The sequence below is a fragment of the Sodiomyces alkalinus genome (genome assembly GCF_003711515.1).
Source record: "Sodiomyces alkalinus F11 unplaced genomic scaffold SODALscaffold_1, whole genome shotgun sequence".
NCBI lineage: Eukaryota > Fungi > Ascomycota > Sordariomycetes > Glomerellales > Plectosphaerellaceae > Sodiomyces > Sodiomyces alkalinus.
Genome location: NW_021167079.1, coordinates 2,335,755 through 2,350,421, shown reverse-complemented (window position 1 = coordinate 2,350,421; position 14,667 = coordinate 2,335,755). Strand labels below are relative to the sequence as shown.

Here is a 14,667-nt window from a genome sequence, read left to right as displayed (position 1 = left end):
AAGAAGAAGAAGAAGAAGAAAAAAAATACAGGCTAATACCTATGACGCTATCATTAGCCGCGGATTCATACACGGCACGACACTTCTATTTTTCGTTGGCATTCCCTCGCAAAACCGCATGTTCTCGCTTTCATTCTCATCGCCCTGCATTACAGCCTGATACTGACATCGAGGCAATCTATCCTCCACTCTCTTCTTCCCAACAGGCTCCGGAGCCATTCCAGACCCAGGCCAGTCCACTCCTGTTTCCGTCGTGCCAGATCATCGGCCGCGGCACCAGCGAGCGCGCTGGCTGTCGAGTTCAGCACCTCCACGACGGTGGCGTTGAAACCGGGGGCATCGTCGGCTGCTAGTCCGGGCAGGCTCGGCGTCGCAGGCCCGCGTGGCAGGAACCAGTTGCTGCTGAAGTCGAAGAAGCACTGGTCCGACCAGTTGCACGATGTGAGGAAGAGGATCAGCAGCAGGAAGCTGCAATAGACGCAGGGCCGGTTGAGGAAGTAGGTGCAGATGAAGAAGAGGAATATGAAAGCTGGCGAGGCGTTGGTGGGGATGAACAGGAGCGGGAGCCAGCTACAGTAGAAAGCATGATTTATCAGTGTCTTGATACTGCAAATGTTCAAGTTCCGTTCGATAGGGGTCCATAAGAGTGGTAGGGTGGCTTACCTCCTTAAACAGAACATGGCGATATTGAACCAAGAAGAAAAAAAAAAAAAACAGCCGTGTATCGTGATCAATGCTGTTGCTTCTGGTACAAATGGGTTTTCGGCGGGGAGAACCCGATGCATCAAGAGTCCGTTTCGAGTATTAATTCCTGTATGTACGTGTCCGAGAAAGGGAAAGAAACGAGGTCAGGGCGAATGCTCGCTGCCAATGTTCCCAGATGGTCGCGAACTTTTAATGATTACTAATTGGCACTGAGCATCAATGGTTTACTTCGTGTAGACCACAGGATGTGTATGGATAGGTACCTTACCCATACGAAATCCGACTAAGGTAATTACGGTATACACGCAACTGAAAGTATAGTGGCCTCACAAAAGCTATTCGCACATCAAGATTTATCCTTCAGTGCGTGGAATATTGGTGGCATACGGACTAAGGTACCTTATTGTTGAGAAACACGCGGAGTTTTTGTGCACGAAATACTCTGGAGTACTGAGTCTCGTACGAATACGGTAGCGACTGGGCACGCCGCTTGGGTCTGACCGCCAATCATGCTGAACTTGGAAGAAAAATGATACTTCGTGGTTCGTATTATCATCATCCGCATTTCTGCCAAGATACACCGCCTACCTTATTCGCGAGCCTGCCGCTAAATTATCCCTGCACCTTCCTGGCCCTTGATGAGTTGGCGTGAGTTGGTAGGTTGGGCTCCAGCAAGCGACGCCAGCCTCCTCTTGCCTGGCCATCCCCCATCATAGACCCGTGCCCAAATTTTATTCTTCCTCAACTTTCGACTCCAGCTCTTCCGCCAAACTGGACTTAACTCCGTCCATCACCTCGTCTTTCTTTGGCGGAAGGCATTTATTTGGCTTTCAATCCGTTTGTTAGCCTTTAATACGGTCGCAGTTTTCCTTTTTTCTTTTTTTCTCTCTCTTACTTTTTGTCTTGGCCGTTTACTCTTTCTCCTTCATCTCCGGCATCGTAAATTCTCTCGACAAACGCTGGTATCGGCACTTGCCATGGTGTCACCTTTGCCGCCTCCAGCTCCTACTCCTCCCAGCGGCAACATGTCCGCTCCCAACCATGGCGAACGTACCTCCAATCTGCTGAATTTGCTCAAGTTCGGCGGAACTGGTAGTCACGCTTCACACGCTGCCCAAGCTCGCCAAGGGCCATACCAGCACCAGTCGCCTCCGCAGCAGCAGTTGGCCCAACACCAGCATCAGGCCCAGCACCATCACCAGGCCCAGAATCAGCATCAGCATCAGCACCAGCTTCAGCACCAGCACCAGCACCAGCCTCAGCACCAGCCTCATCATGACGAGCAAGACAATGAGCCTCCCATTACCATGTCATCGTCCTTCCCAAGCCAGATTCTCGCTCCTGCCCCCACTTCGCAGGACCCGAGCGGCCTCCTCCGCGCTCTTATGAGCGGAGCTCACGAGAATGACGAATCTCGCCAGGACTCACCCAACGTCGTTGCTCACATGCCTGTGCCTGCTCCTGTGCCGGCCTCTTCCTTTGATGCTTCGTCGCCTTCGGATGATACACGCGCCTACCTCTTGAACTTGCTCAATCGCCCAAAGCCAAGCCAGCATGACCAGCCCTTGCTTTCAGAGGCCCAGCCGCGCCACTACCAGGGCTCCTTCGATCATTCGCCCGACGCCCACCCCGATGCCACGAGACACCTCCATCACGTCCTTGAGGCTGCCCCCAACGGCTACCCCACGGCCCAGCTCCCGCCTCAGAACGGTTACGATTACGAGAGAAGCCCGTTTGAAGAGGAGCCAGCTACCATCTACGGCCCCTATGCCTTTCCTCCGAATCACCATGATGCTGACATGCCTGCATCGAGGCTTTATGGAAGCAGCTACAGTACCGCTTATGAAGAGCCCCGTGTGTCGTCGTCGCAAAATCACACTCCGAAGTCCGGCTCGGTAACCATTGTTCCCCAGAGCTCCGCGCACTCAGCTGGACACTCTCCCGCCGGACCGCCGTTCCAGATCCTCAAGAAGTCGCACGATTCGCCCGTTGCTTCACACCATGGAAGTGACCGTAGGAGCATCGGGGACGGACGCAGCCCCCTTGCCAGCCCCGAGCATCTTCGTAGCAAGGGAGGCCAAGCTTGGGCCTCGCCCAACCATACCCCTGGCTCCACTGCCTCAATGTCCATCCCGTCGGAGGAGAGGGCCAGGGAGACAGTCTCTGAAGCCATCGACGACATCGCTGAGAAGGCCAACCAGGAAGCCCAGGAGGCTTTAGCCCGGGCTGAAGACGAGGAGCCCCAAGCTCAGCCGGAATACATGAAGAGCCTGGACGACATGAGCGCCGCACGCACTGACAAGGAATTCGAGGAGAGCACCCGCGAAGCCGCCCAGGCCATCAAAAAGGAGCTGGACCGCGAGGAGAACAATGGCATCTTGGAGGAGGCGGTGCCCCCCGAGGTTGCCCAGGAGGTTCGCGAAATTGTCGAGGAGGCTGCCGCCCAAGCCACCGTGGCGTCGTCTTCTGAGCCCGTCGAACCCAGCGAGCCCACCGGGGAGCCCGTGGACGCTGCGGAGCCTACCGAGGGCGTGGCAGACAGCTGGGAGAGTGCGGATCAGGACGAGATCGTCGTCATCGAAGAAGAAGCTCCCCCTCCCGTCAAGGTCTTCAATTTCCCCATGAAGCCTTGGATTTCCATCGCTGTCAAGGACGACAGCTCTTACGAGAGGCCTCAGTTTCGCGAGGAATCTATTATGGATATTGCTCGCCTGAAGAAGGAGTTTGATCAGATCGATCGGAATCTGTACACCGCGACGGAGAACTACATGGTCTATGGCATGTCCAAGGCCGGCGGGCTTCGTGTCATCCGCCAGGAAGATGGTAGAGATGCCAAGATCTTCACCGACACCAAGGACCGCATTTTCAACGTCGCCATGTCTGTCACTCCTTCCGACCACACTGGCGCTCATCGGGAGGCCATCATCGGCACTGGCATCAGTGGTACCGTCTACTGGCTGCAGATCAGACACGGTGAGAAGGACCACATCGAGGACACCCATCCCGAGCAGCACGGCTTCGCGCTGTCACCAATGCATGAAGGAGGCGACGCACCGGGCGGCGTGCTCAAGACGCGTGCCAGGCCATCCACCATTCACCCGGAATTCTTCGCCGTCGGCCGGGGCAAGTCGATCAACATCATCTGGCCGTCTTTCATCATGCAGAACAACTTGATCAAGCCGGGCCACGACCGCTTGGTTGACACCGAGGCATTGGCGAAGCAGTGTTCGTTGAAAATCAACACTGGCAAGGCTGGCAAGGACTTCACCTTCAGCCAAGACGATTCCGTCATTGTCTCGCTCGACAAGTCCGGACGGGTGAAGTTCTGGGATGTTCGCGATCTGATTGCCGCCAAGGAAGGTTGCGATCCTCGCGCCCCCGTTCCCGCACATACGTCTCTCGAGGTCAAGGAGCCGCTCTTGACTCTGACAAGCACTCCGGAAGGTGAAAAGGCCTGGCCGACTTCTGTGCTTCTGGTGGATAAGCTCCGCCCGTACCAGAAGCGGTGCGCCTTGCGCTACATGATTGTCGGCATGAAGCAGAACCATACCCTGCAGCTCTGGGATCTGGCCCTTGGCAAGCCCGTGCAGGAGTTCAACCTTCCCCATAGCAAGGAGTCGGATGCTGTCTGCAGCGTGATGTATCACCCGCAAACCGGCATGCTCGTCATTGGTCATCCCACGCGCAACTCCATCTACTTTGCCCATTTGTCGGCCCCGAAGTACAACCTCAAGAGCGTCTCGCAGGTCGAATACATTCAGAGGCTCGTCGCTCAGGACGCATCCATCCCCCAGCCCGACTCTACGGCAGTGATTAGTGGCGTCCGTGAGTATTCGTTCGCTAACAGGGGAATTCTCCGGAGCCTCGACCTTCTGCCGAACCCTGCTATGAGCCAGGATTCCGACGAGCCGACCCTCTTCGAACTCTACGGCATGCACTCTAAGGGGGTCGCATGCGTGCTTGTGAAGCAGGCAGAGCTTGGTTGGTCCAAGGACAACAAAGTCCTCGCCCCCATGTCGGCCGTGGACGCCGGCGTGGTTTCAATTTCGAAGCTTAAAGCCCCTGCCGTTCAGCCTGCGGAACCGATCCCTCATGATACCACGCAGCCTACTCATACTGCTGTCCGCAACACCAGCAAAGAGTCCGAGCGGACCGCGGGCCCCGAAACCTCCGCTCCCACGAAGTCGAAGCAGGAAGTCACTACCGAAGAAACCCCGGCTCCTACCCCGGTCAAGGAGGAGAAGCAAGAAAAGCAAGAGAAGCAAGAGAAGCAGGAACGCAAGAGCCGGAAGAAGAAGGCGGCTGCCGCTGGCGCTCTGGCGGCTGAGCCGCAGTCTAACGGAAGTGGCCATTCACCCCGTGTTGGTGCCAAGGATTCCAAGCCGGCCGCCGCCACCTCTGCCACCCCACCCAGCAACATCAGCCAAGAGTCGGTCGAAGCCGTCCTCGGCACCATGGAATCGCGCCTTAATAGCAGCTTCGCTGGCACCATCAACGCCGGCCTCAAGACTCTGTACAACAAGATCGAAGATGGGCATCGTGAGCGCGAGAAAGACTTTGATCAGCGCCAGATGAAACTGCTCAACATGGTCTCCGAGGTTCTTAACGAGAATACGCAGAAAGTCCTCGAGTCGCTCATTCAGGATCAATTCACCCACTCGGTCATCCCGGCCATTTCGGATGTGGCTCGCAAGGCGGTGGCCGATCAGTTCAGCTCTAGCATGTCTGAGGAGATCAGTCACTCCGTTCACAAGGAGATCCATCGAGCCCTCCCCAGCGCGACCCAGCATGCCCTACAGAAACAGGAGTTTGTGAAAGCCATCTCGGATCGAGTGGGGAGCACTGTCGCTGCCAGCGTCGAGCACGAGATTCTCGACACTCTGACGAGCCGCCTGTCTACTTCCTTCAACCACGTGGCTGCCACGGCATGTCAACGCGTCGCCGATGAAATGCAGCGCCAGCACCACTCGGAGCTGGAGGCCATGAATGCGCAGCGTGCGACGGACGCCAAGAAGATCGACCAGCTCAGCGCTGTTGTCACGCAACTCACTAGCATGGTCTCTGGCATGGCAGCCTCCCAGGAGCAGTTCCAGGGCGAGTTCATCCGGTTCCAGCGAGAGATGCTTGAGGCTCAGGCAGAGGCACAGGCCCAAGCTCAGGCACATGCTGAGGCACAGGCACAGGCGCAGGCGCAGGCACAGGTTCAGGCACAGGCTCAGGCTCAGGCCCAGGCTCCTGCCCTACAGCAACAGCAGCATCGTCAGCAGCCGCAGCAGCAGCATCAGCAACACCAGGTGCGACAACAGCAACAGGTGTCTCCCACGGCGCCGGTGCAGGGCCACGACCAGGCGCACAGCCACATGCAGCATCAGCTCCAACAGATGCAACAGCACATGCAGACCATGCAGAAACAGGGCAGCCACGGCTACGGCGTGATGCACAGCCCGCAGAGCTCCCATCATTCTATGGCCTACCCTCAGTCTCATGCCCATTCCCACGGCGTTTCTCACACCACGGGCAACTATGCGCCCTCACAGGCGCTGGCGCCCAACGCTGCTAACGCGGGCAGCGGCAACACGGAGTATGATCAAGATCTGGCAGACCAGATGGCAATTCTCGACTCTCTCGTCAAGACGGGAAGAGCCGAGGAGGCGCTGCTCCGATGGCTGCAGTCAGGCCGAGAGCAGGTGATTTTCGAGAAGTTTATGAGCAAGTTCAGTCCGCAGACGATCCTTGCCGGTATGCCCGGTTTGATCCTGCTTACTGTTGCTACAACCATTTGCCAGAGTCTCGACACCTCGACCCGTGAGAGGGTGGCATGGCTAGAGGTTGTGGTTCATACTTTGCACAATGAGTTCGAGTCGCTGGTGAGTTCCCTTTGCCCATACATACCACTTGCAGACCTTCTGATCCGTCGTATTCTAATTTTTTTTTCTTCCAGGATGCCGATGCACGCGCAGTTACCCCGAAGATCTTCAACCTCTTGATTGCCAACACGGAGAATCTCTTCGTCCGCATCAGCAACACTCGAGGGAATGACCCGATTCTCAAGAACCTGTCACAAATGATGGCGACGGCCAGACGCACTGTCGAGGCTTGCAAGCCACGCCATTTTGGCTGAGTACTCGACTCTTTTGTGAGGAAAGGAGGAGGGCTACGAACATGACATGGCTCGCAAACAGTCTCGTCTTGCGGCCTTTATGACGTGACGATATCCGGTACATAGAAAAAGCATCTCGACATTTCCAGATGTCTCGGCTCACTTTTTGGGCAAGGGAATTTGAGGCTTGAGGGGAACTGTTCATTCGCCGGGCATCATTTGGACTCGGATCCTGCGGGGGGTTTTCTTTCTTTTTGCGTGCCTCTTCTTTGCTCATCTTTGTACGCGCACAGCAGGGAGGAAGAATGCTATGACGATACGGGACTCTTGCACACAGATCACGAGACATGACTTATCTGGATTTGACTGGGAGAGCTGGAGGCCTTCGACGGCATGGCTCTCTTTTTATTCCCCCTTTTCTTGTCTTCTTCTCTTCTTTTTTTTCTCCTTCTTTTTCTCTATTGCTTTATTCTGGCGTCGTCCATGCGCACTGGAGTATTATGGATTCTGGGTGTTCATAGCAGCGTCTAAATTACATGCTGGCTGAAGTCCATCCGTGTATTTGTGTTATGTCTAGCTAATTCTCACATACCTTTCTTCCCGGGGCTGACCGCAAGCTCTTTTCGAGTACTTCGATTAATAATCGGGTGGTTTTGCGAATGTTTATGTTGTAAAGGTCATTGTAATATTGATGGTTGTTTTTGGTATTGTTTTATTATCCCAGAAGAAATGCCATGGAGTCGAACTGTCGCTAACCAAAAATGCCAACTCAAAACATGCTCGTCCTTTGGAAGAAACATACATCTTGTATCACACGGCATGCACGAAGACACCGAACCAACCCTCACATGTCCTCACCCGGGTGTCCCGGGCCCAGAATCAGGTTTCCCACCGTCGGGCCGCTCCATATTCATCCTTCTTAACCTCTCCTCCGCCGCCCGCGCCAGTATCTCCCTCCTGCTCAAGCCCTGATTGCTCGGCACGCCTTCCCCACCACCGACGACAAACTCGCCCCCCTGCCAGCCTCCGTGGTCTTGCACATTGTATTCTCCGGCTTCTTCTTCTTCTTCTCCCCCTCGCGCGGGGGCGAACGAGTAACCGGCATCATCAGCGGTAGTGCGACCCGCGCTCACGGCGTCGACCTCACGCTCGATGCGACGACAGAGGTCCCAAAAGTGGCGGTCGTGGTCGCCGTGGACATTGTGGGCGAGCTCGTGGCAGAGGGTGCGGCGGACGGTGGCGTAATCGCGGTAGCCGTCGTGGGCGTCGGTGCGGAGGCGCAGCTCGATGACCTCGCCCTTGTTCCGGTTCAAGCCGAGCAGGCGGGAGGTGCCCTCGTGCGTGGAGGCGGTGTTGGAGAGGGGTTCCATCTCGGTGAGGAGGTCGACGGTGAAGCGGTGGGTGCGCATGGCGGCGCGGATGCCCGGGTCGGACTTGAGGCGCTGCAGCATGGCGAGGCTGCGGTCTGGGCGCGGGAGCCAGGGGAGGGGGCGTAGGGTGAGGAAGGTGTAGGTCTCTTCCTCGCGGGCGCGGGTGCTGGTCCGGCTTGTCGGGAAGGGTTTCGCGGCGGTGCGGGAGGCGGCTTGGGCGCGGGCTTGGGCGCGCCGGGCGGCTAGGTCGGAGGCGGCTTGGAGGGAGGCGAGTTCTTGCGGGGGCGGGGCGAGGAGTTGGATTTTGGTGGATTGGAGTGGTGCGAGGGGGAGGGACGGGTTCTTAAACGGTGGTTGTTGTAGGCCTTGTTTCGGGATGAGAAACTTTTGGTTCGCGGCTGGGATGCCGAGTTGGAGCTCGATGGTGGAGGAAAGGTCGGATATTGTGGCAGTGGAGTCGAAAGTGAAGCTGTGAGGAGTGTTGCGGTGGGTGATGGTGATGGTGATGTCGTCCGCTGGCCCATTTACGGGATCAGAGGTTCTGTGGTCGTCTGCCATTGTGCTGATGTCTTATGCGAATAATCGAGGTCAGCTTTCGAGTTGTTGAAGGAAGTGGTCGAAGAATGAGGATGTGTAGATGGATAGGAATTGGCACGCAGCTTGTTACGTATAACTCCCAATGTTATAGATAGAAGAAGGACAAGAAGGGCATATTTAGCTTCATTATTAAGCTGATATAGAGTGTAAGAGAACGAAGAATAACAGAGAAGGATTAAGAAGCACTTAATGACCCGGTGGTCATTCTCGAGGACAGGCTTTCCGAGTTGGTTATGTCCGAGGGGCACGAAGATGATTATGGTGCTTTGTCAGCAGCTTGCATCTCTAGGCAGGACAGAATGACGCGACGTCACTCCCCATGCCCCACATGGTCCGGAACACGGCATTGCATAAACCCGCGGTATTAGTACGGAACACGAGGTACGAGGTACAGAGTAGCTGAGTAACGGCGGAAAACTGGCTTGGCCAGGCCGGGGTCTCGAGCGTTACAGGGAACGAGAAGCGACCAATCCAATCAGCTTTGAAGCGCGTTCGTGTCCTTTCCCTAATGTTCCCACGACGCAAAGGCCAAAAGTTCACAAGGGGCTACCTCGTATAATCACAAGCTCTCGTCTCCCTTTCCTAATAAGGTAGCTTCGATAGAAACACCTTACTCCATACTTCTTCTCCCTCCCCCCACAAACACGACTACTTCGTACAACAACAACAACAACAACAACGACGACAACAACGACGACAACAACGACGACAACAACGACGACAACAACGACGACAACAACGACGACAACAACGACGACAACAACGACGACAACACCAGACCGGCCCGATTATAATTAAACCAATCAACCAAAACTTTTCTTCGTTGCTGCTGTTTGAAGCAGCTACTCGACACGGCACGTTGACTACCGCCTTGCTCCCATCAAACCCTCCGGGGCCACTTTCGACGTCATCATGTTGAACATATTTCGCATCCTCGGTAGGTGGGCTGATTATCTTTCGTGATCGCTGATGGTCACGACGAGCTTCGTTCGGAGTCCCAATGGTTTAACGATGGCCTCTTAGCGGATTTCTCGCACTTGGCGAGTATCGGCATTCTCCTCCACAAGATGCTTCAGCTAAAAGTCAGTTAACGCGCAACAACTCGTTCTTCCTCCCGCGCACGGAATTTTCCCCTCTGGACTCATCGAATCCAACCTGCTGACAACTTGTTCTTCGTTTGGCAGAGCTGTTCTGGCATCTCGTTCAAGTCACAAGTCCTTTACTTCGTCGTCTACATTACTAGATATCTCGGTACGTCTGCACATGGTCTTCCGCTTGCCTTGCGGTTTTGTTGTCCATGAGACGACTAACCACGTCTCCTCCACCAAACAGACCTCTTCTCGACGAACACCTTGTACAACCTGGCCTTCAAGATCCTCTTCATCAGCTCCCAGGGCTACATCATCTACCTCATGGCCACCGCCTACAAGCCCACCAACGACCCCAACCTCGACACCTTCCGTGTGCAGTACCTGCTGGCCGGCGCCGCCGTCCTCGCCATCATCTTTCCCTACTACTACACCGCCTCCGAGGTCCTCTGGGCCTTCTCCATCTGGCTCGAGTCGGTCGCCATCTTACCCCAGCTCTTCATGCTCCAGCGCACCGGCGAGGCCGAGACCATCACGACCCACTACCTCTTCGCCCTCGGAAGTTACCGCGCCCTCTACATCCCCAACTGGATCTACCGCTATGCCACCGAGCCGAAGCACAAGGTCGACTGGATCGCCATCATTGCCGGCATCATCCAGACCATCCTTTACAGCGACTTCTTCTGGATCTACTACAACAAGGTCCTCAAGGGGCAGAAGTTCAAGTTGCCCGTGTAAAAAAGAACGACAAGCAACACCAAGACGGGGAAAGGGGGCGGGCGAAGGGATACATTGGCTGCGAGGGCTGCGGTTGATACGTTGCGTGCATCTTCGTGTGTACCACGCGGCCTCGTAGTATGCCTCCGCTCCCTGCGATCTCGGCAAGAAAGGGTTTCAATGTAGGAACGTCATAGTCGCGCACCCTACACAGCTACCTCGATACTTTTCCTTCGCATGTGGACTTTTGCGAAGATCTTTTCTTTTAATTCTCAGTTGTTTCGAGAACGTTTTCAGAAAACCAGGCAGATCATTTCTGTTGTTTTCTCACCATTTCTCCCGTTCCACTCGAGGTTGGAGGTTGGTCTTCTGGGGGGTGTGAATAAATGACCAATGACAGAGCAAACTTTTCAGGTCCTCAAAGGGCACCCAGCCCTTGGAGGACGACAGATTCTTTGGGGGGGGCGTCGTCATCCATTTCACAAAAGAGTCGTGATGCATGGTTGGCTGGCGTTAGGTAGGGTTGGGGGGTCCTGGGATATTTTGCCCATGGTAGGGAGGGACCCGAGATAAGGTAACTTGGGGTCCAACGACAGCGGCAACTGAACCTCACAGTTTATTATCTCGTCTAGATGAAGAGGATCCCGGTAGCTGAGGTATAGATATGTGAAGATGTAGTGTATGATTCGATTTCACAAGATGGTTGCACCATTGTGACTACTGTTCGACGTGGCTGCAATACGTTGCGGCCAGTGTATGACACGCGGGACGACGCCTTGGGAGGGTAACCTGAGCACACTCGAGCGTGAGAACTTGAGCAGTTAATTTGAAAAGAATATCGCCAATTCCCATGGCATTGCAAAACTCCAACTCTTGGACCCGATGGACAGTACGCCTTTTAATCCAAAACCCTCACAATTGGTATCACAGGTCCTCTTGCCGACTTTCTTCCCTGTTCAGATGCACGTCATTTCGTCTTTCGAAAGTGCTCATGAACACATTCAGTACCGTCTTCCCCCTTCCGCTAATACAAAATGCTTCAAAATAAAGGCAAAAGCGGAAAAACAAGAAAAAATTGGAGGTAACAGAAACAGAGGCTCATCCAGAAGACTCAAGGCCGAGACCCCACTCCATGGCCACAGTGGGATTCTGCACGGCCTTGCTCTCCTTACCGGAGAGCCAAGCCCGAGAGGCCTCGTAATGGGAGTAGGCCTTCTCGTCGCGGGAGGCGCCGACGACGCGCGCGTCAGCGACGTCCAGGAGGCTCCGGCCGGCCGCATCGCGGACGTGGACGCAGGCACCGTTCTTGACCAGGGTCCGCACGGCGAGCTTGCGGCCATGGCGCACCGCGACGTGCAGCGCCGTTTCGCCTTGGCGGTTGCGGGCGTCGACGCGGGCCCCGGCTTCGATGAGGAGCTCCAGGATCGACACGGGCAGCTTGTAGTCGCCGTCCTCGGGGAGGTGGGCCACGAAGGCCATGAGGGGCGTGGTGCCGTCGGCGGCGTAGTGGTTCGGGTCCACCCCCGCTTCCAGCAGTCTGCGCACCAGCGACTCGCGATGTCTGAGGGATTCGTTCGACGCGTCGCATAGATTCTTGTTCAGGTAGGGGGTGTTGAGTTTTCGTTTCCGGCCATTCGTGGGCTGCGCTTGGGGTTGTGGCTGCGCCCGCGGAGCTAATGAGATGGAAGGGCAGCTGCCGTACTTGGCCAGTAGGGTGTCTTGAGTGAGGATGGCGGCGGCGAGGCAGTGGAGTCCGTTGCGGCCCTTGGAGTCTTCGACATCAGGTTCCAGCTCTGATGTGCGCACCACTTTGACGAGCCGGGTGTGTTTGATGTATCCGGCGTCTCGGGCGTTATCTGGCTGCGCATCGTCTGAGCTTGGTATCCCCGCTGGTGGGCCTGAATGAGAAAGAGAAGGAGGAAGAGGAAGAGAAAGAGGTGTCTCGTCTTCTCCCGGGACCACGCCGAAAGCGTCCCGACGACGGTATTTCGCAGTCTCAAAGTGCCGTCGTATCCCAGCGCCAATCCCGCGGCCGTTCTCGGTCTCGTCCAGCTTTGTTGCGAGAAGATGAAAAATGCTTCTCCCGTACACATCGGAGGAGTAGATGTCGAAGTACGCGTCCTTACTCAGACGTCGAAGGAGACTGAGAAGGGGCGGCATTCCGGTGGAGGAGAAAAACCAGGAATCGTCCAGGAGATGGAGGAAGGTTTGTCCAGCACTGTTTTTAACGCAAGCGTTGGAGGCGTGATCGAGTGCGCGGTGCAGCAAGCTGTGGGGCGCGCCTCGGGAGGCGAGGAGATGGAGCAGCGTGTTGCCGAAAGGATCTCTTTCGTGGATTAGGGCGGATAAGGCCGACGGGTCGTTGTGGAAGACGGGACGGAGACTGGCCGAAAGGCCTTCATCCGAGACCCAGTGTGCATGGGTGAGTTCCTCTCTGGCGTAGCAGAAGCAAGATCTGGATTCGTGCTCCTGTAAGAGCAGGCAGGGCCCTTTCTCGGAGAGTTGAAAGTCTATTTGAAGAAAATCGCCCGGTAGCCGCCTGGTGTCGTCGGGAAGGCGGGCGTGATCTCCGTCATCGTCGTCGTCGAGCCACGAGCTTCGTGTGGAGCCGGATGTGCCGGGACGCGATTCGGATGGCACGGATTCGCCTTCGTCGAGGGTAGAAGGCGCAGTGACAAGTCCGGACAGTGTGTAGCGCTTGACGAGCCGGGTGACTCTGCGGACATAGTCGGATGAGCACTGGGAGAGGGCGTCTGCGAGGGTGTTGGAGGTCATGTCCGTGGAGGTAGTCGCGACGGTAGTCCGTCGCCGCAAACTTGGGGCGGTCACAGGCTCGGGCGGGACCGAGACGGGGCCCATAGCCATAGGTCTGCTAGGATCGGCGAAGGCGACCTGAGGCGATGCCAGCTGCTGGGTGGTCACAGCGGGGGGGGGAGGGGCGGCAGGTTGGTTCCAGTGTGCGAGGTCGGGGTGCCAGGGGCTAGCTTCGGCCACAGTCGCCGCATCGAGCCAGGTGGAATGCATGCCCATGTCCGAAGGGTCTCCGAGGGAATGTAGATGCCCGGTGTGCTCTGCGGTTGGGGCGGCGGAGGCGGGGCTGGACTTTGAGCGCAGGCGACCGAAGGAATTCATTATTGAGTTTCGCTTCTGCCCTCGGATGGACGAATTGGCGAGCTCGTCGATGCGGCGGCTCATGTCGGATTTCGTCTTTGGGCGAAGCCATCGAGGCTCCTTATCGAGGTTGGCGTTGAGCCTCTTGTTCACCGAGTCCTGTCTGTTGCTCTTGGGTTAGAAGGGACAGTCGGGTGGCAAAGAGCTTTGCAAAGAGGAGAGGAGACGGTGGGAGGGTCTTAAATACCCCGGCGTCTCTCCGGTGTTTGAGATACGCAAGGAGTCGAGGACCTTGACGATGCGGGGAAGAGGCAGGTTGGTGTAGGTATACAAGCGGCTAAGCTTACGCTGGCCTGAGAGATTCCACATGGAGGGACGGCCGGTAGGTGTTGGATATGAACTGGATCCGGGATCGGATACCATGGCGGCGACTGGACTGGGGAGTGGGTGGTCGGGGGACGAATTGCGACAGTTGGAAGATGGGAAGAGGCCGTAATGAAGTGACAAGCCTCGTTCCCAATAAGGCGACGGCGACGGCGACAACCGTACGGTGTAGGGGGAAATCGTTTGTTGTTTTCTCCTGAAATGCAGACACTTCTCTTTGCGTGGACAGGAGAGTTGGTCGGGTAGAAGAAGAACAAAAGGGTGACAAAGCTGACGTCGAGAAGTCCAGAAGGCTGTTGATAAGAATGATGAGAACAAGGGATTGGATAGAAGGATTCGGTTGAAAAAGGAAAGGAATAAAATGGATCAAATGAAGACGACAAAAATAGATGGCTATCCGTAGTTAGCCCCGGTCTCGTGCTCAACAAGGGCCAGGATTTCAGAGGCGCTTGTGGAGAAGAAGGAGTTAATGATGGGGAGGCGCCGGATTGGATATATTCGTAGAACCGCGGCTGGGAGGGTGTAGCCCTCGTTACATATATGTCTTGGAAGCTATGTGTCGTAAGGAAGAGGAGGGAAAGGACCGTGGGCGAAG

General features: G+C 56.0%; 6 protein-coding genes across 6 annotated transcripts; 3 read left to right on the top strand and 3 right to left on the bottom strand.

Moving 5' to 3' along the window:
- Positions 1 to 714, bottom strand: SODALDRAFT_287634 (hypothetical protein). The gene is made up of 2 exons (XM_028608573.1): positions 664 to 714; positions 1 to 570 (listed from the first exon to the last, which is right to left on the bottom strand). The coding sequence occupies exons 1-2, from the start codon at positions 678 to 680 to the stop codon at positions 150 to 152; spliced, it is 438 nt and encodes a 145-aa protein (XP_028470215.1). The 5' UTR covers positions 681 to 714; the 3' UTR covers positions 1 to 149.
- Positions 715 to 1,730: 1,016 nt separating this feature from the next.
- Positions 1,731 to 6,826, top strand: SODALDRAFT_319096 (hypothetical protein; the record flags this gene model as incomplete). Its single annotated transcript, XM_028609426.1, has 2 exons — positions 1,731 to 6,572; positions 6,647 to 6,826. 2 exons carry the CDS (start codon positions 1,731 to 1,733, stop codon positions 6,824 to 6,826), a joined length of 5,022 nt encoding a protein of 1,673 aa, XP_028470214.1.
- A 487-nt stretch (positions 6,827 to 7,313) lies between these two features.
- SODALDRAFT_326571 (WLM-domain-containing protein) lies at positions 7,314 to 8,984 on the bottom strand. Its single transcript, XM_028610200.1, has one exon. It carries the CDS (start codon positions 8,731 to 8,733, stop codon positions 7,660 to 7,662), a length of 1,074 nt encoding a protein of 357 aa, XP_028470213.1. The 5' UTR covers positions 8,734 to 8,984; the 3' UTR covers positions 7,314 to 7,659.
- Positions 8,985 to 9,005: 21 nt separating this feature from the next.
- SODALDRAFT_354556 (hypothetical protein) lies at positions 9,006 to 9,566 on the top strand (the record flags this gene model as incomplete). The annotated part of the gene is made up of 4 exons (XM_028613741.1): positions 9,006 to 9,033; positions 9,066 to 9,103; positions 9,203 to 9,262; positions 9,300 to 9,566. The coding sequence occupies 4 exons, from the start codon at positions 9,006 to 9,008 to the stop codon at positions 9,564 to 9,566; spliced, it is 393 nt and encodes a 130-aa protein (XP_028470212.1).
- SODALDRAFT_14601 (ER lumen protein retaining receptor 1) lies at positions 9,290 to 10,784 on the top strand. Its single transcript, XM_028606822.1, has 4 exons — positions 9,290 to 9,709; positions 9,796 to 9,854; positions 9,957 to 10,023; positions 10,105 to 10,784. The coding sequence occupies exons 1-4, from the start codon at positions 9,685 to 9,687 to the stop codon at positions 10,596 to 10,598; spliced, it is 645 nt and encodes a 214-aa protein (XP_028470211.1). The 5' UTR covers positions 9,290 to 9,684; the 3' UTR covers positions 10,599 to 10,784.
- An 891-nt stretch (positions 10,785 to 11,675) lies between these two features.
- Positions 11,676 to 14,111, bottom strand: SODALDRAFT_267227 (ankyrin; the record flags this gene model as incomplete). The annotated part of the gene is made up of 3 exons (XM_028607538.1): positions 11,676 to 13,674; positions 13,741 to 13,851; positions 13,936 to 14,111. 3 exons carry the CDS (start codon positions 14,109 to 14,111, stop codon positions 11,676 to 11,678), a joined length of 2,286 nt encoding a protein of 761 aa, XP_028470210.1.
- Positions 14,112 to 14,667: the final 556 nt, after the last annotated feature.

Excerpts from the sequence above, each read along its gene's own strand:
- SODALDRAFT_326571 (XM_028610200.1), bottom strand. The coding sequence starts at position 8,733 with ATGGCAGACGACCACAGAACCTCTGATCCCGTAAATGGGCCAGCGGAC.
- SODALDRAFT_14601 (XM_028606822.1), top strand. The coding sequence starts at position 9,685 with ATGTTGAACATATTTCGCATCCTCG. Across the intron at positions 9,855-9,956 it reads ACAAGATGCTTCAGCTAAAA|AGCTGTTCTGGCATCTCGTT; the intron begins GTCAGTTAACGC and ends TTCGTTTGGCAG. Across the intron at positions 10,024-10,104 it reads CTACATTACTAGATATCTCG|ACCTCTTCTCGACGAACACC; the intron begins GTACGTCTGCAC and ends TCCACCAAACAG.